The sequence below is a fragment of the Bubalus bubalis genome, chromosome 7, assembly GCF_019923935.1.
Source record: "Bubalus bubalis isolate 160015118507 breed Murrah chromosome 7, NDDB_SH_1, whole genome shotgun sequence".
Taxonomy (NCBI): domain Eukaryota; kingdom Metazoa; phylum Chordata; class Mammalia; order Artiodactyla; family Bovidae; genus Bubalus; species Bubalus bubalis.
The window spans coordinates 36485815-36512114 of NC_059163.1; the positions used below are offsets into that span (position 1 = coordinate 36485815).

The window sequence follows — 26300 nt, forward strand, 5'->3', positions numbered from 1 at the left end:
AGCCCTTCTGCTGTGTCAGGGAGACAGAATGCTGCAGTAGGTTTCTTTTGATTTAGGATTGCCTCCATCATCAGAGAACAGCCATGACAACATGATATAATAAAAATCAGCTAAGATGACGAATATGATTTTAGGTAAATATCAGACCATGAACTCTGATTCAAGTTTGGGAAGCTAAGATTATATCCTGTTGTCAGTAGAAGCTTCCTTATTTACAACAAACATTTTAAATGTCAACATTTTTCAGAACTTGGAACAAAATAAGAGGATGTGTGTTGCATTTTTATATTTAGTGACAATCTCTTTTACTCATTGGGAAAGACCCTGATACTGGGAACTATTGAAGGCAGGAGGAGAAGGGGGTGAAAGAGGATGAGATGGATGGATGGCCACATGAACTCAATGGACATGAGTTTGAGCAAACTCAGGGAGTTGATGAAGGACAGGGAAGCCTGGAGTGCTGCAATCCATGGGTTGCAGAGTAGGACATGACTTAGCAACTGAAAAACAAAATGAATACATAGTGTATACTAAGCACATAAGTTATAAAGTGTTTTAAAAACTTATTTAAGCAATACATTTTTAAAAATTTTTAAGTGGGTTTTTTTTATTTTAATTAATTATTTTAATTGGAGGATAATTGCCTTAAAATATTGTGATTTTTTTGCCATACATCAACATGAATCAGCCATTGGGTGCACATTTGTCCCACCATCCTGAACCCCTCTCCTACCTCCCTCCCCACCCCAAACTCTGGCTTGTCCCAGGGCACCAGCTTTGAGTGCCCTGCTTCATGCATTAAACTTGCACTGGATCATCTATTTTACATATGGTAGTATACATGTTCCAATGCTATTCTCTCATTCAGATTTCTAATACCATTTCTGTTAGCCTAAATCATACCTTTAAGGTGACAAATATCTTTGACTTCCAAAGGATGTGAACTCACCTTGTACTAGATGTGCCTCCCTTTCTCTTTCAATTTTTTGTTTGTTTCAGTTTCTGATGGGATAGAATGATGTGTGTATATGTATACAGCATTGCTGAAGTTTTTAGTGGCAAAACAAAAAAGAATAGTTTATGGTAACATACAGCATACTGTAATTAACTGAAGTATGAGAAGTTTAGTTCTCACCCAAATACTCCAAATTACCAAGATTTGACAAATTACCAATAATTTGAGCAAATTATTCTTGGTCTCAATGAGTCTATTGGACAAATGATTATTGCTCTTCTAAGGATAACGCTGCCTTTGGATGCAATTAATTAGTTTAGGGACTGGTAGGTAACTTCATGGAAATTCCTACCCTTTGGGAAAAAGTGAGACATAAACAAATATCAGTCTAAAATTTCTATACCTTGCTTTTTAAAAACAACTAAAACAAAAATCATAAATTGAAAGAATAGAATAATCTTTGATTTGATAGCTCTTGGTCAGCTTCAGTGATTATAAAGGAAATGGATTTGAACAGATTTCTAAGATCTTTCTAATCTCTGGAATTCTCTCAGATTGATGTATGAAGAAAAAGATACACTTGATACTTTTTTAATAGCTATTGGAAACAGGGAAGAAATACTAGGGTAAAAAAATTAGTCTATATGAAACTATTTCTATGGCATTTGAGATAATTTCCAGGAATATATTATTAAACTCCATTTACTTTGGAGGAGCTTCGTATCTATGAAGGACTCATCTGTGAAGGTTCGAGTAAATACCAAGCAACAGAAGCATTCACAGTCTATGTAGAACCTAATTCTTCAGAGCTCATGCTGATGCTTGACGTTTCCCTACCAATTTCCTGCCACTCACTTACCCAGCCTACACTTTCACATCTCCTGTGATGAAGAATGCACTATCTTTCAAAATAGCTCATTTTAATTCTGGATATTAATTTTTTTCTTTTGGTGGAAGAAGTCTGACTCTTCCCAACCCAGGGATTGAACCCACGTCTCCCGGATTGTAGGCAGACACTTTATCGTCTGAGCCACCAGGCAAGTCCCAGTAATATCCATACTTGTCCCAAATTATTTTCTGGGGAGGTAATAATTTCTCATTTCAGTAGAGTGACTCAGCACTTAGACAGAAAGATCTACATAATTGCATGCCAGAGAGACTTAGATGTGAGTCTTCCCACAGCCACTTGTTACCTGTGTGAATGTGTGCAGTGGTTAACCTTCTGGAATGTCACGTTTCACTTATAAAATGTGTATTAATTCTTATTTTGCAGATATGTGTTAAAAATGAGTGCAGATAATGTACATATATTTTGCATCTTAGTACCTATGATATCTCCAGTTCAATGGATATAAACTTGGGCAAACTCCAGGAGTTGGTAAGGGACAGAGAACCCTGGTGTGTTGCAGTCCATGGGATTGCAAAGAGTCAGAGACAACTTGGTGACTGAACAACAACAATCTATTATATAATGCCTGGAATAGTTTAGATCCTCCAAGAAGCCTATGTCAAAAGGGAACTCCTTATACATTGTATTCTTAAAGGGAGTGCTTGTGAGGAAAAAGAGGAAAGGATGAGAGGAAGCTGGGAGAGATGTCAGACTGTGATGCAAATCTGGTCCCAGATAGAGATCAGAGGAAGGATGGTGTAGGTCAGCATCTGAGACCAAAGTGTACTTCTAAGAGAGGTTGCTAAGGCTGCCAAGGAGTCCCCAAGCCAACACTGGCTGTTGTAGGAGTCTCATAGGAATGTGTCTATCTTAGCAGTAGCATATTCAGTAATTGGGAGTAATCTATACAAGGGCTTTCCTGATAGCTCAGTTAATAAAAAAAAAAAAAATCCACCTGCAATGCAGGAGACACCGGTTTGATTCCTGGGTCAGGAAAATCCACTGGAGAAGGGATACACTCCCCACACCAGTATTCTTGGGCTTCCCTGTGGCTCATCTGGTAAAGAATCTGCCTGCAATGCTGGAGACCTGGGTTCAATTCCTGGGTTAGGAAGAGCCCCTGGAGAAGGAAAAGGCTACCCACTCCAATATTCTGGCCTGGAGAATTCTGTGAACTATATAATCCATGGGATCACAAAGAGTCAGACATGACTGAGCAACTTTCACTTTCAGTCTACACAGACTATGGCCTTGGTATAACATGATGATGAATTTTAGAGGTGTTAGGGTTAAGGTCTGTAGGTCAGTTACCATGCCTGCAGATGAAGATATGTGAGACAGATTTTTGTGGTTGCCATGCTCCACTTTTTTTGCAACACGAAGCAACTTTTCCACACGAGTTCCAGAAGCATCTGTTCCATGATTCTGTAGGCTTTTCTTTCTGAAGGAAAATTCAGAAAAGGCCAATTACAGACCAAACTGTAGCCCCTCAGCTGATCTCAGGACCTCATATAGTTCTTAACCTCTCCCTCCTCCAGCATCCATTCTGACTTCCCATCACCAACAACCTGGCAAATCATGGTGGCTTAACTGGTAGGCTGAATCAATCTTTCATTCTTGGAGGTAAGCATTTTCTGTTCACAGTTGTTATAAAGAAGTAACAAGAGAGCCCTTTAGAGTTTTACCTGGGGTCCACATAAATTTCTCCTTGCCCCAACTGTGTGAAAGCAGTTCCAGTGCTTCCTGCTCTTCAGTATCAATAACCTTGGCCATCATGGTGAAAGACACCTCTTGTCTTGTGCTTCTACCTGGTCACAGATAGTCCAGAGTCCCCTGGGTCACATCTATAACCTGTTGTCACCTAGCAAGAGTCACTGGGAATAAAGAACAATGTAGAAATTTCTGATTCAATACATAAACTGCATCCTGAATAATGACACCTAATCCTATCAAAATGTTGCCTCCATGTTTGTGCTTCAGTGGTGTCTTTAAAAGTCTTCCAGCATTCTGTGAGGTTTGTTGCTTCTGGATAATGAACTATGTATAATGGTTGCTGGAACCAGCACATAACAGAGAATTTTCAGAACATTTCCACCTGAATGAGATTGTGTTGGTAGCTTGCAGCTGAATAGAGGGAGTGTTTATATCAGACAAGTAAGAAAATATTTGATTCATTATATTCTTTGCAGGCAAAGATGGAGAAGCTCTATACAGTCAGTAAAAACAAGACCTGCAGCTTATTATGGCTCAGATCATGAGCTCCTTATTGCAAAATTCAGACTTAAATTTTAAAAAGTAGGGAAAACCACTAGGCCATTCAGGAGTTTGGAGTGTTAGTTGCTCAATCATGTCTGACTCTTTGCAATCCCACAGACTGTAGCCTGCCAGGCTCTTCTGTCCGTGGGAATCCCCAGGCAAGAGTACTGGAGTGGGTTGCCATTCCCTTCTCCAGAGGATCTTCCTGACCCAGGTATCGAGCCTGGTCTCCTGCATTGCAGACAGATTCTTTACTATCTGAGCAACAGTGAAGTTCCATTCCCAGGTATGACCTAAATCAACTCCCTTACAATTATACAGTGGAAGTGACAAGTAGATTCAAGGGATTAGATCTGATAGACAGAGTGCCTGAAAAACTATGGTTGGAAGTTCATAACATTGTATAGGAGGCAGTGATCAAAACCATCCCCAAGAAAAAGAAATGTAAAAAGGCAAAGTGGTTGTCTGATGAGGCTTAAAAATAGTTGAGAAAAGAAGAGAAGTGAAAGGCAAAGGAAAAAGGGAAAGAAATAACCAACTGAATGCAAAGTTCCAGAGAATAGCACAGAGAGATAAGAAAGCCTTCTTAAATGAAAAATACAAAGAAACAGGAAAACAGTAGAATAAAAAAGACTAGAGATCTCTTCAAGAAGATGGGAGATACCAAAGGAACATTTCATGGAAAGATGGGCTCAATAAAGGACAGAAATGGCATGGACCTGACAGAAGTAGAAGAGAGTAAGAAAAGGTGGGAAGAATACATAGAAGAACTATACAAAAATAGTCTTAGTGACCCAGTTAACCACAATTCTGTGGTCACTCACCTAGAGCCACACATCCTGGAGTATGAAGTCAAGTGGACCTTAGGAAGCATTACTATGAACAAAGCTAGTCAAGGTGATGGAATTCCAGATGAGCTATTTCAAATCCTAAAAGATGATGCTGTTAAATTTTTGCACTCAATATGCTAGAAAATTTGGAAAACTCAGCAGTGGTTACAGGACTGGAAAAGGTCAGTTTTCATTTCAATCCAAAAGAAGGGCACTGCCAAAGAATGTACAAACTACCGGACAGTTGCACTCATTTTAAATGCTAGTAAGGTTAGGCTCAAAATTCTTCAATCCAGACTTCAACAATACATGAACCAAGAACTACCACATGTTCAAACTGGATTTAGAAAGGGCAGAGGAACCAGAGATCGAATTGCCAACATCCATTGTATCATAGAAAAAGCAAGGAAACTTAAAAAAAAAAAAAAAAAAAAACCTTCTGCTTCATTGACTATGTGAAAGCCTTTGTTGTGGATCATAACAAACTGTGGAAAATCCTTAAAGAGTTGAAGTACCAGACCACCTTACCTGTCTCCTGAGAAACCTGCATTCAGGACAAGAAATGACAATTAGAACCGGACTTGGAACAACTGACTGGTTCAAAATTGGGAAAGGAATATTTCAAGGTTGTACATTGTCACCCTGCATATTTAACTTCTATGCAGAGACATCATGTGAAATGCCAGGCTGAATGAAGTGAAGTGGAGAGTGAAGATTACCTGGAGAAATATCAACAATCTCAGATATGTAGATGATCCCACTCTAATGGCAAAAGTGAAGAGGAACTAAAAAGCCTCTGGATGAAGGTGAAAGAGGAGAGTGTAAAAACTGGCTTAAAACTCAACATAAAAAAAATCTAAGATCATGTCATCTGGTACCATCACTTCATCACAAACAGAAGGGGAAAAAGTGGAAACAGTGGAAGATTTTATTTTCTTAGGCTTCAATATCATTGCAGACTGACTGCAGCCATGAAATTAAAAAAAAAAAAGACTTGCTCCTTGAAAGAAAAGCAATGACAAAGGTAGTGCATTACAAAGCAGAGACATTATTTTGCCAACAAAGGTGCTTATTGTCAAGCTTATGGTTTCTCCAGTAGTCATGTATGGATGTGAGAGTTGGACCATGAAGAAGACTGAACGCTGAAGAGTTGATGCTTTCAAATTGTGGTACAGTGAAGAGTCCCTTGGACAGCAAGAAGATCAAACCAGTCGCTGCTGAAGGAAATCAACCGTGAATATTCATTGGAAGGACTGATGCTGAACCTGAAGCTCCAGTACTTTGGCCACCTGATGTGAAGAGCTGACTCATTGGAAAAGACCCAGATTCTGGGAAAGATTGAAGATGAAAAGAGAAGGTGACAGAGGATGAGATGATTAGATAGCATTACTGACTCAATGAACATGAATTTGAGATAATGAAGGACAGGGAAGCCTGGCATGCTGCAGTTCATGGGGTGCAAGCAGTCAGATACGACTTAGTAACTGAACAACAACAAAGCAATGTTATAAATTCCCCTCAAGAAGAGAAAGTTGTTAAATATTTACCAGCATATCCTTATGTATGTGATAAGCTCACAGATCCTTTACTATGATGTGGATATTCTCATTATGTGATATGTTAGGTGTGAGTTCATGTTTGTGGATCAGGCATTCCAACCTGTAAATACTAGCTAGAGCTCTGTGGGTAGCAAAAGCAAACCATACCCAGAAAGGGTATATGTACCTGAAAGATGAACCCCCTGATATTTGCCTAATGGAAAGGGCCCAACAGAGTCACCATCAGGTAATTACTGCCTTATCATAATAGTGCTCAGTGTTGGGACATATGTATTGGAAGAAGAGGTAGCATTCTTTAAATTGTGTTCAGACTATTGATTTACATGTCAGTGCCAAGAAAATGCATAGCATATGACAATATTTCAGTTATAGAAGTCTGAAATCGTGCCAGGTTGTCTGTAAAAATTCTGGCTATCTGTTTATTATCTTTTCATTTGTTCATCTCAACCATGTATATTAAGAAATATAATCATAATAACAAAGTCAATTCATTAGATTATGATTCATTGGCCATACATTGTAAATTTTATGGTAAAATGAACAGCCTACATAGAACTTTGGTAGATTTCTAGCTTTTCACAAACCACCAGAGTAGTAACACCATTCATTTCTCCCTCAAGCTATAAAAGGAACAATAGGTAAAAATGGAAAAAAAAAAAAAAAACTGCACAATGTCCAAATATAAAATCTAAAATTATAGCACTAAATATATTTTAAATATACATTCTAAAGATGAATTTAGAATTAAATTCAATGACCTAATTACAGGGCCAAGTTCTAAGTTAGCTTAGAGACAGAATATTATATCTATATATAAAATTACAGCTGAAAAGAAAATTAAGTAATATATTCTGGAAATAATTTCTCAGATCAAATAACTTACAAATTCCTTTAAAACTAAGGAATTGGTTTAATTTATTCATTTCATGATAACATATAACAGCAGTCCCCAAGCTTTTTGGCAGCAGGGACCAGTTTCATGGAAGACAATTTTTCCATGGACTAGAGTATGGGGTGTTGGGGGAGAAGAAAAAAGGGGGCATGATTCAAAGACATTACATTTATTGTGCACTTCATATCTATTATTATTACATTAGCTCCACCTCAGATCATCAGGCTTTAGATCCCGGAGTTTGGGGACCCTTGACTTGTAAGACTAGATGGTCAGAGAAGGAAAAAAAATAATTTTTAAAAATAGATGTCAAAGAAAAAAAAGTAGGCATAATTAGTATCAAGCTTTGAGGACAAGCACATTATAAGATATATCAGGTTTTATGTAAATATGAAGGACTATTTTCACTGCATAGTAAAATATTTCATGATATAAACTCTATTAAGACATTTAATTCTGCTACATAGACATTATTAGAGAATAACCATTGTCCTTATAAACAATGTGGAGTCTTATAATAAGCAAATTAATGAACTTTCATAAATATAGGAGTGCAAATGGCACTTTTAATTTTTACTATTCATTTATTTGATCACTAGTGATAATAATTTCTCAGAATTGATTTAGCACTTTTTTCTTTTGTAAATTTTTTATTAGTACCTATTTCTTATTTGTTGTTTTTTTATTTTACTTCTCAATACTGTGAGATTTTAATACACTAGATATGTTAACTGTATCTTATAATTTTTAAAATATTTTCTACTATGATTTGCCTTTTAACTTTTTGTATTTTTTGAGTCAACTAAAGCAGTAGATGACTCTCAGAGTCCTTGAGTTCTTTTTATTTCTTTGCCTGAACTTAACTACTGGTGCTTCTCAGGAACCTTTATTTTGTGTCCTTCCCAAGGAGCTATAAACTACACCCGACCTCAAGCTGTGACCAAGTGCTGATGACCCTCACATTCATATTATCAGCCCAAATATCTCCTGTACTCTAGCCAGATTCCTGCAAATTGCCATCTACAGTTGCCTAAACTTACTTCAAATAAAACAAGCTCCAAATTATACCTGTCAACATTTCCCACCCCCATAAATGTTCTTACCTAAAATTAACAGCAAAAATCAACCAGCATGAAAGGCTTGAACTTATTTTCTCTCAAAAATTTTCTCTACTAGCACCTCTACCCATGTGTTATAAATGTCTCTGAAATCTGCCATTTTGTCTTCCTCCATCTGCCCCTGCTTTTGTTCAGATGCTGTTTCCTTTATCGTTAGAAGACTGATTTCTCTCCAACCTTTCAAAATTGTCTTTATAAACTCTCTATTCTAATCCTATTTTTTCTAATTGTCAGGTCAAATCTAAAGTGTTTGTTGAAACAAACACTTGACAATTGTTAAGAAAATATTCAAATAGGATTTGAGAAATATGCTCATCATTATTGGGTTTTGGTATCATTTAAATATTAGAATTTAAATCATTGAATAACATATGTATTATTGTTTGATAACATAAACAATTCTCTTCTAGAGTTAGATAGTTTGATGGCAGCAGCAACATTAAGAATGTTTTTGTTTTAAAAAAAAACTCACAATTAGACTGATACTCATATGTGTGGTTGCATTTAAAATCAGTGATGTTTGTAATGCTCACATACTAAACAGTCATTCCAAATTCCCGACTGAAAACAGTAGATTATAATAAACAGCCAGACCTTGATATTATAAAATGATACATGAGACAGTTGTACTAATTTAGCCTTTGACTTATCCATCATTTGCCATCCAAAAGTCTCTTTAGAAGTAAAATTGTGCTTCTATTATTTTAAAAAATGTGGTTCTACATGTAATTTTTCATTAAAAAGACATTACATTTTCAGAGAAATCACTAAAAAAGTTAATCTCTATTTGATTCCAGAATGTGAGGATAAATAAAGCATGAACTATTTACTTTTATGTCAGTTAATTTTATAAATCACCCTTTATCAATATTTTAGGTAAAAATGATTATCATTTATTTTCTTTATCATAAGTGAGGAAAGCCTATCTTATATTGTATGATAGCCTATTATTTCTTTTCATCGTATTTTGCAGCAAAAGGAGTAATGAAGGGTGTTAGAGGCAGTGATGCTGGTTGTTATTGCAAGAGTAAGAGTAAGGATGCAAGCTGAGCAGTGGGAAATTTCTCAAACTATTCTGTATTTAATCTGTGGCGTTGGGGGACCCATTCTCTTTCACTTTACGCAGGTGATTAAAGCCGTAGAGGAAGGCTACCGTCTGCCAAGCCCCATGGACTGCCCTGCTGCCCTCTACCAATTAATGCTGGATTGCTGGCAGAAAGATCGAAATAGCAGGCCCAAGTTCGAAGAAATTGTCAACATGTTGGACAAGCTGATCCGTAACCCAAGTAGCTTGAAGACACTGGTTAATGCATCAAGCAGGTACAGGGCCAGACCGGGGAGATTTTTCTGAATATTGCAAATTCATATTAATGCCACAGATATCGAGTTAATGAAATTATTTTTGTACACATACTAGCCTATGAACCTATATTACACTAATTTATTTGAATATGGTTTTTGCATAATGTTCTTTACATGAATGAAATATAAACGATTAAATTATACTTAAAAACACCTATACCTAATCTAATAGTGTAACCTACCAGTTTCAGATAAATGTTAACTGTAGTCAAATTCAGGTAATATTTCTTAAAAATCCCCAAATATATGTACTCTCCAGTGCTTTGAACCCCACATAGGTTTGGATGGGGAAATAAGATTATAAGATCACGGGAAAAAGCCAGTTAATCACTGAAAAAATTTTAAACCAGAAATATATAACAATTACTCTTGACTTCCTTAGCTAGATTTCTCAACCTGTCATATTCTATAAACATCAACAACTCCTTAAGAAACTCTTTCCTCTTATCCAGTTGAGTATAGACATTTGGATAATCATTTACTGTGTAGTTTGAACAGTACTTGAAACTAATAAATGAGTAATCTTGTGGAAGAAACTTGTGTGAGCAAATGAGCATTTTTTAAATTTTTCTGAATGCCTGTAAATGCATTTAAATAATGTTATCTTATATAAAGAATTCTTAACTCGTTTACTTGAAAAATTACAAAATTGTCCTCTCAATAAAGGACATCATTTTGATTATGTACTAGGAAATATACCAGATTATTATTTTCATTATATATAAGGCAGTTATCGTTCTCTACAAGAAAAGGTATCCTGCTGTTAGCTGAATTGACTGCCCGTAGTATGCACCAAATGAGAAACAATTTATTGATAAAGTTACATAAGTTCTGTGACTCTGGTATAAACATTTGTTTACTAGACAAAGAGTCATTTTTAAATACAAATGAGGAATGAATCTTCAAACTCTGTTCAGGCATCATTAGCTTTCTCTGGTAGCAAATGGAGAATGCATCTTAGAGATCACTCCTTATGTTATTCCCAAAATAACTGCTTTTAATTTGTTTTTTGTCATCTAAAATATTGTGTTTCTCTCTAGTTGTTTGAATTATGTTGTCACAAATTGATGTAAGGAAAGGAAATCATAAAGAGAAATTTTTAGTTCTAAATTGTATTAATTTCAACATCATCATTATAGATTGAGAGCAGTTGAAAATTTTCTAACAGAATTTCATATTACTTTACATATGTATTACATTGAATTCAACTTGCTAGATTTCATTTAACAGATTTAGCTTAAGACTCTATGGCCAACCCTCTGTATGGGTGGACATAGAGGGCTGACTCTACTACATCATTTTATATAAGAAACTTGAGCATCCATGGATTGGGGTATTAACTGGGTGGAGGGCTGGTCCTGCAATCAGTCAGCTGCAGATATTAGGGGGAGGGCTGTATCATTCTCTACCTGATTTTTTATTCATTCATCTACAAGTCCTGGTTCTCGAAGATGTTAGTTCCTGATTCACTGTCTCTTTCTCTCTGTTCCGACACATGTCACAAAATTAGGTGAATTGAGTAACCATGTAGATGATATTCAAATATTTCTCAATACCTTGAAATTTTCTCCTTCAGTGATTTTGGTCTCTAACCCACCTTGGACTCTTTTTCATAGTCATATTCTAGACTTTGCTATTACCCCAAATTGCATCTCTTCTATTATCTCAATTTCAAGATCCTGTTCTCCAAATTCAACAAATCTTTGACTCTACTATTTATTGACTACAAATTACTACAAAATGTCTATTTATTCATCCAATAAATATTCATGTGTGTATTCTCTGTCAGGCTGTGGGCTAGGTGCTGAGTATGCAGAAATGAGTAACAAACTCTTGAGGGAGAGAGAGATGAAATAAAATAAAAACTTAAAAAGAAATACTTTAGTTTTAGAGTGGAGAGTGAGAGTAAAATTTCCAGAAATCATCATAATCATTTCATATATTATTGGTCAAGGAGTGTAAATTTAATGTAGTTAAGAGCATCACATAGTTTGATTAATTCTATTTTGTTTTCTTATATATTAATATTAAGGGTTACATTTTGCTTTCCAGTTCTACTCCTAGGTGAGTTAACAAGCACTCCTATGTAAGAGCATAAAATAAAGGATAACTAATTTCTGGTCTTCTAGGAAATAAGATTAAATGAGTATAAGTTTCTCTAGCAAAGTCTAGAAGCAATTGACTTCACACAAATTATCCTACATGTCTCTATTTGGTAGCATTTTCTGTATTTTACAAACAAAACTGAAGTAGGAAATTAATACATCTAAATTACTAACATGAAATTTTTTTCTAATGTTTTATATTACAGAAAATTCAGTTATCAAACCATTATAAGTCATTGTTAATTATGGATAGAAAAAATCTGAATAGGCTGATTTTTTCATTCTGTTTTTCGAATTATTTTCTTCCTTGTTAGCATTTGTATATTTTTCTCCTATAAATATACTTATAAACTCAAAGATCCATTGGTAATGAGTTAATATTACAATAAATTTTTTAATATTTGTGTTTTTTGTGTTTTAGAGTATCTAATTTATTGGCAGAACATGGCTCACTGGGATCTGGGGCCTACAGATCAGTAGGCGAATGGCTAGAAGCAATCAAAATGGGCCGATACACAGAGATTTTCATGGAAAATGGATACAGTTCAATGGACGCTGTGGCTCAGGTGACCTTGGAGTGAGTAATTTTTCTGATAATTTTTACGTAATTGCTGGGGCGAGAAAAATTGTTCAGAAACCAATCTGGATGAGATCAAGGGAAATCAGTTAACCTTTGTCCATGTGTGGCAGCTTTCAAAGAAGCATCTTCATTTTTAGCCTGTATTGTTAACAACTGCATGATTAATGCTACTTGTGGCCAGTATCTTTGCTTCTTTGCTTCAAACAAATAACATTTGAGTATTTGATTGATTGGAATACCATCTTGGCAAAATACTGGTACTTTGTGTTGTAGAAAAGATGTTTTCTTGACAAAGTTTTTCTACTGATACTTGTGTTATATGAATGTAAATACAAAACAAACTGTAAGCACAATTGGTGCTGCTAGCCCTGTAACAACAAAACATACTCTTAAGTTTCGGCTTTGACGAATACCCAGATAACAACAGCTTAAACAAAGCTTCCTGGGCAGGAATCTCATCCCGTTTACTCTATAAGTGGTGCATCTTATATTCTTGCAGTCCAAGGATATATTAGATCCTGCCTTGATTTTTGTTATTTGGTACAATCTCAGTGGAAACCAATTGTGCCCTCTTCTGTTTGCACGTTTAAGATAAAATCTATCAAATCTTATTATATAAAAATCACTAGAGTTAAAAATTGAATTGTTTAGGGTTGTAAGTTGTTTGTATTTTATTATATACTCTGTACGTGTAATTATTTTAGCCTAATATTTGTAATTTGTGAAAACTAACTGTTGTTATAGTGGTTACATCTGGATAACATTAACAAAAATGATGTTTTAACCTATGAATATAACAGTTCAAATTGCCTACACATTCAAAGGTTAAAATATTGTTGTAAGTTTTAAAGCATGGTAGAACTTTCTAAAGCACTAAACCACAGTCTTTCTTCCATTACATCACATAATATGAACACTGAGCACTTTGTTCTCACCATTTCTACTCTGGCATTCTCTGGTTCATTGAACTCACTGCCTATCCACAGAAAAGGTAACAGGGTACCATCACTGATCACTAATTAATGTCACTTTCTCAGAATTTCTCTTCTTCATAACTATAACTAAAAGGACCTAAAATCACCACTCAGCTAGCTATCTTAATTTATTGAATATCATTCTCACCATCACCACTAGATCATATCTACTTGAGAGCACATATACTTTGCCCATTATTTCTTTGGACACTCGAAAAACTCATTAGTACTATATTTGAAATAGTAAACAGAAAAATTTATTGATAATTTAAAACTATTTTTACATGATTGCTATTTAATTTTTCAGTAAAAATGGTCATTTTAATTTATTAAAGTCATTTGTCATTTTATATTAAAATGATACTGTAGGTATTTCTTCTACCCAATGTCAGATTACTTGTAAATATGTAATAAAACTATTTGCATTAAACCATGTCTCTCTTTTTATTAAAATAGCACATATACGTGTATATATTTACATCCACTACTTTTTTGTTTCTCCGTAACAGAATAGTTATAATCACTAATAATGGCTTTTGCATTGATTCCTCTGTTTTACTTTCATTGGGGCCCCCAAATACTATAAATATGTTAAATATTTTACATTATGGTTTCACTTTTTATTATGTCTAATAATTCCTTTCTGTTTACTTTTCTATTTTCCCTTCTGTTTCAAAACTCTCTCATTTTGTATGTTTTCTTTCAAGACTTAATATCTTCTTCTCTCATCTTGTGATGGTCTAAAACTCACTTCTATTCTCCTGTATTTTTGTCTGGTCAAATCTTCTCTACATAGTTTAGTTTTTTCCCTCTCTGTTGCTTTGATAGCATGTTGCCTTCTGTATTGCCTCCTTTCATATATTTTATGTTTTAATTTATTTACTCTGACCTAAGAATAAGGTGAAATTAAGAGATTTACCAACATCTTCCTGTTCAGAGAATGTTGGTGTCGATGTGTCAATTGCTTCAGTTTCCTGGGACTATAAATACCACATTCCTTACAAGGAACTGAGCCAGCCAAACTTAAGTGAAGCCGATTTATTGGAGAGCCCAACACATGTCTTCTTGTTTATTGTATTTTGACCACATTTTCCCTCTATTAGTAAGAACGTATTTATCAAAATGTTATGTTAAATAACGCATAGATGAATGAGTAATCAGTTACTTGTTTGGTCAAGAATATAAAAAAAAAGACTATATGTGCATTTTGCTTGCTCTTGACCAAAAAGAAAAAAAAAAAAAAAGCCAGTCATTATTAAGGACTGTGGCAAAGGAACTAAAATATTAGTAAAGACAAAGACAAAATCTTAAATAATTAAAGATTTATTTCTACATGGTCTTTTTTGTTGTTTAGTCACTAGGCCCATGTCTAAATAATAATTTTATGTAGCCTGTATAAACTATAATGAAATAAAATATACCAGTATTATTGCCAGAGCATAATTTTGAAACTGAGAACTGGAAGAATATACTCATACTGTAAGAAATGCTTAGAAAAAAGTTAAAATTAATTAATATAAAGCAAAAGACCAAGCTGCCATATACATACATAAGAAAAATATGTTATTAATATAATTTGTGCCATCAAATTCGTTCTCATGATGGATTTTGAACAAGGAAGAGGAAACAATTATAATTTTTCAGAACCACATACTTTGGTGAAAATTTCCTTCATAGAGGTTTCATTTGATTTATGTTTTTTTGGCCAGCACATGTATGCAAGGCTTGATGTGGAATAGAAATGAAATATTTTAAGAACTTAGAGTTAAAATGTATTCAACAAAAGTGGCTTTCAACTTCAGATGTTTCTGTCTGCTGTTCTCTGTACCTAACCTTGGCTGTTCTGTGTGCAGTACTCATATGACAACAATTGTTGTAGCAGCAATGATGCAATCTGTACTATGGTGTTTAAGTGCAGGGAGTTATGGTCTACAGGGGGATCTGTGAGCTTGAGGTGAGTTGCATATTGAATCCAAATATTGGAATTAAGGACAGTAGCACAGCTGTTTTTTAAACTTCTTGTCAGATCAGTACTGTCAACTTTTGATTATTCAGAAAATGAATAAAATCCAATAAACTTTATTATACCAATCATGTGTAAGCTGAAGCAATTCCTATTTACTTATTTATTAAATTGAGGTCTTAAAATATTAAAATTAAGTGTCACAAATCTAGAGCCAAAATTTGTGCCCACTAACTCGGACGGAGAATTCCTGGACTCTACAGTCCATGGGGTCACAAAGAATCGGACACAACTAAGCGACTTTCACTTTTACTTTCTACTCAAATTTAACTTATTGATAAAGTCATTATGCATAATTTAGTGTATGCCTCAGAACACATATGAGTACTTAATATCCTCCATCTTCTGCATATGCTAAAACATCCAGTGTAACTCTCACAACTCGATGGACATGAGTTTGAGTGAACTCTGGGAGGCCTGGCCTGCTGCGATTCATGGGGTCTCAAAGAGTCGGACACGACTGAGTGACTGAACTGAACTGAACTGAACCCTCACAAGGTCTCATCCATTGAAAGTTATAGCCAGGTCGTGGTTAAGTCCTCCCTTGCCAAGATATATGTATACCTTGTACAGTACATATATGATTATCAGAATTCTTTGAAGTGACCAAAAAAAATCCCAAATATACAATTGCATCATAAAACTATGACAATAAGAATAAACACTGAAATTTAGTGAATGTTCATTAACCTCTCTTCTCCCTTCTCCTATCCAGCCTGTGTTGGTGGAGCTAAGTACCAGTGATATGGCTAAAAGATGTGTAAAGCAGAAGGGAGAAGAATGTAAGGGAACATTTCCTATACCAGTGGATAAATTACATCCTGAATAATCAAGAGTTGGCTCCAACATCAACTAAACCTCCTGTTTAGTTTCTACTTTTCATTCTGTCATTTAACACCATAATACCAGTGTTTTCCATTATTTTATATTACGAAATAACATTTGAAAAAAAGATTGGAATGTTGTCACAACAAGGGCAATTCATTATATTTACAGCTTTTCTAAAACTAATCATGTTTTGTTGACAAAACTAAAACTTTTTTATGTAACAATATCAGTCTATCATGTTTAGATTCATAAGCCTATGCTGAAATTTAGTTTATTATCGTTAAATTGGCTTTGTGTATTACTTAAGATTACACGTGGTCATGATAAAATTAGTATCATATATGTAAGCGGACACACCTAAAACTTTCCCTTGCTACAAAAACTCCTATATAGATAAATGAAATGAGTAAAATAACACATTTTCGAGTATTTTTTTCAAAAATAATTATAGAGTAGCACCTTTATCATGTAATGGAAAATACTTTTATTTTTATCAAATTTCTTACATTATTACTGTTAAATAGACCATTTAATAGGTGCTTTAAGAAGTAAAATAGAAATTATTGAAAATCACAAAAATGTGAGACAAAGCTACATGAAAGAAAATACCATAATGTATTTATCAATATTGGAATAAAGTTACTTAACCTTTACAGGAAACATTTTCCTAATACCTTTTTAATTCTCATTTGTAATTTTAGTAGGAAAATATTAAATGGAATTTTTAAAGAAACAACTTTGCTCCTGAGAACAGATTTAACTGCATGAATAATCTTGGTTTTCCCCACATTTTTAAAATCACACTGTATAAACGTACATTGCATGCATTATAATCATGCTACTTTCTAATTCTCTGCACATTAATTTGACAGCTTTTGAAATGACAGGTCAGACCTCAAAAACAGCATTCCATTAAAGACACATAATTTATGGCAGTATGTAAAACTGAGTGCTGTATTTTCATAATTCCATTTATCCCATGGAAAGAGGTGTAGATAGAGGTGGGAGGTGAAATGTAAGAGAGAGGAGAAGGATAGAGAATTTCAATGGTCTGAAATTCTGTATGAATGTTAAGGGATTATCAGGTCATAAAATGATCCTAAATAAAATTTATGCTTGGGAAAATTTAAACAAATTTAACTTAACATCTAGATATATGAAATGTTCTGGAAAAGGTCAGGTTTTATTTGCCTATAAACACAAACTCTGTAACTGTATTAATCAAATACAATTCCTTAAAATATTCATTCTTTAGCATGATATAGATGTCATGAAAAATGTAAATTCCCAAAGCACTGAACCAGATTCTTTCTTGTGGTTATTTGCAGAAAATAAAGGTATATTTACATATATTAACAGATTAAGACAGTGGGAAAAAAAAATAAGTCAAACTAGTGATTTAATAAGAGGCAAAGCAACCAAGAGTTGGAATATGGAATACATACACACTTACGCCCATGCACCACACTCCAGAAACACATACACTTTAAATTAAGGTTTCGGTATTATACATGCAAAGTTCACCCTGTTTGAGCAGGAAAGTCTGTAATATTTTTTCAGGTCTGTCAGAATAACTATAATAGCTATTTTCAAAAACTCATTCTTAATAATTGGATTAGCCATATGGATTCTGCAGTTTAAGTATGTATATATTAAATCAGTACTTTCAAACCTTTGTCAGAATCACATGTAGGTTTATAAAACACATGATAAAACATATGTTTTAAACTTTATTTCAAGTTCTAATTATTTACATTCTCTAGTGGAGATTGCTTTCAGGTTAAGAAATTTTATCCCCTTTTCTCCTGACTTAAGAAAAGTTGGTAGTGAGCACCCATAAATTCTTCATAATTCATAATACATGTTACATGTGGAAATATGACAGTGTTAATTAGCCTATAACTGTAGTTGCCATGAAGTATAGACTGGATTACCATAAATTCAGTCAAATAATCATGTGTTTTGTTTCCTTCATTAGATATCTTCTTTCTTTTGGAATTCTGGATATTTGATGTTATATATACAGATTTCTCATTTCACAGATTAATCAATGTTTGCATGTAATTTGAAGTTCTTTGGTCAGTATTATATCTCAGAGAAATGAGAAATTGTTTTCTGATCCACAAAAGGAAATTAACAAAAATCTATATCATATTGCTTATATATTTTCCTATCATATAGGAAGAGGATATCTTAATTGTTATCTATTTTATTATATTTATCGCAATGCTTCTTAAGGGGAGATTTTTCCACTCAAGGGACACTTTGCAATGTCTGGAGACATTTTGTCTTGTTACGACAAAGGGCCAGTGGCCATCCAGTATTTCTGGTATTTGGTGGGACCAGGTAAGGCATGCTGATAGATGTCCTTTAATGGTAGCCCCTACAAACAAAGAATTATCCAGCCTGTAATGTTAACAGGGGCAAGGCTCAGAAACCCTGATTTAATTGAAAAAGACAAGATTAAACTCACATCTCTTTTGTTCCTATGTTGCCTGCCATTAGCTGTTTTACAATCTATTCATGACTAGTGAAAGTCATTCAGTCGTGTCCAACTCTTTGCCACCCTATGGACTATACAGTCCATGGGATTCTCCAGGCCAGAATACTGGAGTGGGTAGCCATTCTCTTCTCCAGGGGATCTTCCCAACCCAGGAATCAAACCCAGGTCTCCCTCATTGCAGGCGGATTCTTTACCAGCTGAGCCACCAAGAAAGACCATTCATAACTAACAATAGTGATTTTGTTTAAACCGAAATTTTACTGCTTTTTAAGTTTTGTTGATGATTGTCTTCATTGCCTCATTATTCTTAGTTTTATTATACTCTGGTGTCTTGTAGCTATAATAATTTCTAAATTAAATGTTTCACATTTACATTCAAAGAAAGAAATGTTTCCACCATAAGTGTTCATTGCTTTTTCTTTAGCTATTTGCCATTTGCTAAAACTCTCATAAGAAATCAACAAAACATAAAAGGAAAAAGACACCTAATGTATTACTTGCTGGTGCTGCTAAGTCACTTCAACTCTGCTGCTCAGTTGCGTCCAACTCTTTGTGACCCCACGGACCAACTGTAGCCCACCAGGCTCCTCTGTCCATGGGATTCTCCAGACAAGACTACTGGAGTGGGCTTCCCTCTTCCAGGGTATCTTCCTGACCAAGGGATCAAATCCATATCTCTTAGATAAATAATATTTCTAATACTAATACACATAAAGCTTAAGTACCCATTTACTCAATTTCTACCTTCTGATAATTAAGAGATTTTTTGAGTGTCCAAAACTATTCAGTTTTACCTATAATTCCAGTGCAATTGAATCTAATTATAAAGAATTCTAAGACAGTCTGAAATTAGTACATTTACTGAATGCATAATGTGTTAAACAGAGTAATTATCTAAAGAAATCTAACATGGCAAACATTTTAAAATCTTGTCATTGAAAAATCTTGAATCACTAATGCTCAGTTTTTTTAATAATTAACATTGTTATTTGTCAAACATATCTGAATTATTATATATGTCAAATGCATATTTTGGAAAAATAGAACTCCTGGGTATCCTGTGAAATAATATTTAAAAGCCATGAGCTCTGGCTTTGAATGCCATAATATGCTATTAGTTTAGGAATCTAAACATTTGTAAGTTTATTTTGAATAATAAGCTTGTTAAAAAGCAATAATATAAAAATGTCTTTTGAAAAGATCTCTTGATAGCGTGTAATCTTCAGAATGCTCTAAACGCCAATAGAACCAAGATATATTTGATAAAGGAAAAAAGCTGTGCTACTATGGATTCCAAGTGAAAAATAAAATATTTTAAGCATTATGAGAGCAATGTAGTGATGATTATCCCCTGAAGATACCCGATATATAAAATGATTGTGCTGACTTGAGTCATTTGAAAAGGTTGGTATTCGACTGCTTAGCTATGAAATTTTTTAAAGTATATTTTATGCTTACTTCTTTTAGTAAAATAAAAAGTGCTTGTTCATATTGTAGGTCCACGTTTTCAAAACCATGCAATGAAATTGTACCGTTTAATTTAAATATTTATTGGTAAAGTGCAAATTTGTTTTTTCTCTGCTCTGTGCCATCCGAAAAATCCAAAAGGGGAGGGCAAATATATATATCTCACTTCTTGTTGTAAATATATTTTGACTGCAAATAGATTTTAAGGTACAATTTTAGAGCCTGCATTTGAAAATTGGACCCCATATATCTAAATTGGGACTGTAATCTAATTAGCTTCTGCAAAAGGTTTGCCTCTTTGCCAACGTGAGGTGTTGTGCTGTGCTACAAACTGAGTCAATACATACATCCTATGTGTGCTTTCTTCATGCAGGGATTTGAGACGGCTTGGAGTGACTCTTGTTGGTCACCAGAAGAAGATTATGAACAGCCTTCAAGAAATGAAGGTGCAGCTGGTCAACGGGATGGTGCCATTGTAACTTCAGTTTATTGTCACTTCGTCAAGTGAATGACTCTGCACTTTGTAAACAAGCTCTGAGATTTATTTTAACAAAAAACAAAGGGGAAAAAGGGAAAACTCAGTGATTTCTAAACATTAAGAAAGCATTTGTTTCAGCCACAGAATTTGTAATCAGTGTTTTACTAAAATCTCTTTATCTTCCTCTTGGTGTCTTCATTTTTCATGAAGCAAATATAACCTGCATGGAATAAGAACATGAAGTTTAAATACTACCTTGTATTACAACAACAAAATCCTTCTCCCAACTTCTACAAAATTTTATACATGAAATATATAACTATAAATAGCACCTTTTTAGACTGGATAAAGGCAGCCCCTTTCAAAACTTCCAAGAATCTACTTGAAAGGAAAGTTTGATAGCCATCTGTAGGCTAACAAAAGCTGCAATTTACTGACGTTTACTTCAAGTCTTAATTGTCTACATAAGTGTATTGAAGAGCAATATGGTTAGATAATTTCTAAATAGATCTCTTCTTTTGTAATTTTAAATGCTGTTACACAGCGTTAAATTATAGAAACTAGTGTATAAACATGTTGCTTGATCAAGGCCAAGTACAATACAGGGTGTATATTTATTTTTCTGTGTTATAAAGTTTACTTTTAGTTGCTCTTCTAGATATTACTAGGTAATAAATGTGTATATACTGTATAATTTGCTGTATACCCAGGAATCAATTTAAGTTGGAGCTTTGTGTGTGTGTGGCTTGCACATGTTTGTATTACCATTCAGCTTGCATTGTTAATAGTATTTTAATTTTAGCAACATTCAGGAACACACATTCCAGGGTATATTAGAAATAGGAGAAATAGGGAAGCAGTAAAACAAAATCTAACACAAGCTTGTGTCTTTTTTCCTCTCATGTGTCCAAAAGCTGCTAAATCTCTCTATTCAGTAACAGGAAATGTCTATAAGACTAAATCCCCTTTGGTGTTTTAAAAACATTTTGTGATATCTGTGACAATGGAGTTCTTCTAGCCATTAATCTTGCACCCCTGTAAGAAATTTCACCTTTCTGAGTCCCAGAAAATATCTTGTCAAGCAAAGTTGACACCAAAGGGCACATTTTCAGCGGGATGTAGGAGGATTTAACTGTGCAGACTTCTGTTAATATTGTTAAATCCAGCACATAGCACCAAGCATTACTCCTAAGTGTTAATCCTTTGTAACCATTTCCTTTGTAGCCTGGCTCTAGAAATTTTGATACTAAAGCAGAAATGGAATGATGTCAAATACATCCATATTTTTTTTTCCTTTTAGAATTTTCTCTATGGCAAGACTTGACCTGTTTTATTTGTTGATGGCTGTTTTTTCCTTTGGTAATTTTATCTTGTATTCAGTTACATTGAATTGATCTTGAGGAGCCGTTCTAATGTGCTATTCAATTGGCCTTATTAAGAAATATAAAATGTCCTGTGTACATGCCATGTACCAAACTTGGTGAAGAGTGATATTTGTGCTGTAATACAAATTAAACCATTTATTAGAACCTGAACAAAACTGAACTCCTTGGTGAAATAACCAAGTTCTTTTGTATTATTACACTTTATAAATCATGAAATGACATGATTATTCAAGAAGCACAGCATTTAAACAAAATACAGCCTACTTCAGATTGTCAACAGCAATAGTGTATTGAAGTAGCCTGGATTAGTGACATCCGTAAGGAACATACTTGCATTATATTGTCAGTATTCCCTCTCTCTCTCCCCAACACCTGTTTCAGTCCAATGTTAGCATGTATAGGAATAAATTCTTCCTTTTACCCTACCCACCTTCACTTAAGTAGCTCTTTGCTAAAGAATATAGGGAGGAAAAGGGAGAGAGTTTTAAACAATTTCAAATGATATATTGAGTCCTGTCAAATAGAGCTATAATTCTTTATAGGTATATTCTGTACCATGGGTCCACACAGACTATGCTTAATTATTTCAGTTTAGTGAAATTCCTGAAGAAACTAGAGATGGATACAACTTTGTCTTGATGAAATCACAAGTAAGCAAGCATCACTTTTATGAAAGATGCATTTGTTCATTTCAGGAAAAATAGTAAACTAATTCCTTTTGTACAAAATAATCAGAGATTGTGTTGCACTTATTGAATTTTGTAAAACCAACCTAATCTAAGTGATAAAGTAACAATTGAGAAACTTCAAGTAAGAACAGATTTGTTGATTTAAAAGGTAAACTGCCATAAAATTAAATTTGATGAACTGGCCAAAGTCTATCAAGTTAGATACATAACAAATATATTTAAATTGTTCTCCAGCTTTATGTGTTCAAAGATGATTGCAAGGTCAGGATGGAGTATATCTAAGTGATTGGAATTTGACGTTTTAATGAAGGTTTTCTCTTTTTCATAAGAGATATTTTAAATTAATTTTAATTAAATTTGTTTGCCTCTTTTGCCACCTTGAGGTATATTTACAAAAGTAAATTGAGATGAAAGTTAAATAAACACATAGCTTTCATCCCTATCTCACTTTGGTTGAGATTTTCTAAGGAATGTCAATATGATTTTATATGATGTACTCCTCAGAAAAGAGGAAATAATTTATTTCTAAAATATTTGTTCTCCACTGGATATGTCACCAATTGGGAAGTGCCAATCTCATCTATAAATGTGAGAAGTGGAACAAGGAGAGAAGCAGCTTTTGTGAAATACAGTGAGGTAGTAACCCAGGGCAAAGTTTGACAAATCTTGATTGTGTGATTTCTTATTCTTTTGGTTAATATTGTCACCCAGCAGACAACCAAAAGTGAAACACAGATTCAATAATTTTAGTACATGAGATAGATTTGTCAAATTAAACATAATGTTATTTTAACAATAGCAATACCTTTAGACCATAAGTCTTTCTCAGTGTTTAACTTTGAAAAAGGTGTACAAGCAGAAAATAATTTTCAACTTACTGATATCTGTCAAAGTCGCTCAATGACTACTTTTATCAATCATAATTTGTTTTCTAATCTTGCCATTTGCTCGCATGTAAAAATGACATACTCAGTTTCTCTTCTTGACCGTTGAAAATGTATGCATTGTATGTTAAAAGGTAAAAATTTTCATTTTCCCATTTAAAAAAAATTAATGTGCCTGTGTTTTATTTCTTGTGTTTTAATCACCAAGTCAGTATTCTGAAGTTGTAGGATTACTGTAAAAATTATATTCTAATATTCTATCTAAACTTACATGTGATCAGTATTGTTAGTTTTAGAGTTGTCAAAACAATACAGAACAATCTTAACTCAGTTGGTAAGAGTTCTAACCAGTGCGCAATGGTGAAGAAATAGTTTCCTATCTCAAGTCTAAATGGAAAATTAATATCATTGAGCACTTAATGTGTTTGCATGTCTGCTATTTAATCTCCATGTAAAGTTAAAAGATTTTTTTTTTAAACACCATTCTTTCTCCCATGTAAAGTGGGCTCTCAGAAGCACAAGCAGAGATACTTACCTATGGAAGACATTTTTTTACTGTAATCGTGCATTGGATGGCAAATGCCAGTTGAGTCAGATGTTAGAAATTTACTAGATGTATGATGTTCCATAGTAGAATAAGACTTTTTTATCATTTTGTTCTTTCTAAAAATAAGAAAAAAGAAAGCTAAGTATGATAGCAAACTGTCTTTGCTTATGTCCTGCCAGATGTGTAACCTCAAAATAAAAGTAGATGATCAACAATAAGATGATGATGATGATAATGAATAAACAAAGTGCTAGTTTTATTTGGAATTAATAACGAGAATAAGTCATCATTTTTTCAACTCTGTAGCACAGCTGGTTACATAGAATATTTTCTCTATTATGCTGTTAATTACATAGCAATGTATCAAAGAAGAAATAGATAAGAACTTTCTTTTCATTTCTTGTTGATTTATGAAAAAGTCTTTTTACACATAGATGATTGAATGTTCTTGTTCAGAATGACCACATAATTATTGCTTAGGAAAAGACACCAATTCTTTTTTTTTAAAAGAGTCTTTTATAATAATCAGAATCAAATGTCATTTGTTTCTTCTAAATGTAAATGAAAAAAGTTGATGGTGGCAAAATACGTCATGTTTATTCATGCTGTCTTAACAGTAGAAGTCTCATGGTCAACATATTTGTTCTTCTTTAGACTGCTATTAGTTTTACAATTAATTATTTTTAAAAAGTGTGTAAATTTAATTTATAATAGTCTGAGAATAAAACTTAGACTCAGTCGTTTGTTAATATGTTTATTTTAATGTTTTAATTTCAGGCAGGTTATAAGCAACTGTATAGAGTTATTTTATTCTGTGTTAGGCACTGGGATTGCTCAAATCCATGCCTCAGCATTAATTCAAGGAAGTACTAGTATTTCTGTATTTTTTTTCTCCATTTGAAGTTCTGTGTGCATTTGGTTTGTGTACATGTTTTTTGTAGTGTAAGATACAAAATTTTATATTTTTTCAGAAAATAAAAAACCCTTTGAATACAGTTAATTCCAATTGTCATGCTTAACCCTCCCCCAAAAGACTTTAAACTTGCAATCTTTGTATAGTGATTTCAGTTCCTTCTGATAAATATGTTGGGATTTCTTATGCTAAATATTAAAGTGCAATGAGCATCCATTCCCTCAAAGACATATTCATGAATCTTTGCATTCAAATATATTTTGCAACTAGAGTTTGACACTGAGATTATTGGACATGAACATAATTATGTGAAACCTAATTAGAAGTTTGTGACAGTGTTATACAACAGTACTAAAAAAAAAAGGCAGAAAACTGTGTACTATCTGCAAAAAGACTTTCTGATGCCTTTCTCATCAACAAGCATGTGCTTATGGCATAGGCTGGAGGGGTTGCATTCTTACAGGACTGTCTTTAAATGCAAATGCTCTTCTTCTCTGTGTATTGTATCATACTGGTCTCCTGTAAAGAGCATAGCAAACAATCTACTGTATTCAAGGGAATGAATCATATTTGTATTTGGTTTGCATTTACATTCATAAAAAGTAACATCACCATGCCTGTGGAAATAATCCCTAGCCCCTCTGCCTGTGCAAAAAAAAAAAAAAAAAACCACTATGACAAGGGATAACATTTGATATTTGCTTTACTCTCATGTGAAGACTATGAATACTTTCTCAGCAAGTAGTCTAGTCTTGTTCTTGCTGTGCTACAGAGGTATAAAGATGTTGTGATAAAAGAAATTTTCCTGCAAGTAGACACTCTTGACCAGGTTGAAGTGATGGGGTGGTGATGGAAAGGCTAATTAGCATATAATAAGAATGCACTATTTTGTATTACAATTTTTTACACTTACCTTTAAGGTACATGTTATTGTCTCTGCTTTACTGATAAGGAAACAATGACTCAAACCAGTTAAGAAATTACCCAAGGTATGACTTCTATTCAAAGACAGGATGAAACCCACATTTATTTGAGACCAAACCCATGTACTGATACTTTCTAC

General features: G+C 33.8%; 1 protein-coding gene across 6 annotated transcripts in view; it reads left to right on the forward strand.

The window, feature by feature from the left end:
- The window catches only part of EPHA5 (EPH receptor A5), a 401719-nt gene extending 376400 nt beyond the window's left edge, over window positions 1-25319 (forward strand). For all 6 annotated transcript variants that reach the window (XM_025289995.3, XM_025289991.3, XM_025289994.3 and 3 more), the window contains 3 exons: window positions 9626-9819; window positions 12388-12543; window positions 20715-25319. In XM_025289995.3, the coding sequence (XP_025145780.1) occupies window positions 9626-9819; window positions 12388-12543; window positions 20715-20820 (456 nt within the window). In that variant the 3' untranslated portion in view covers window positions 20821-25319. The remainder of the gene's footprint in view (window positions 1-9625; window positions 9820-12387; window positions 12544-20714) is intronic.
- Window positions 25320-26300: the final 981 nt, after the last annotated feature.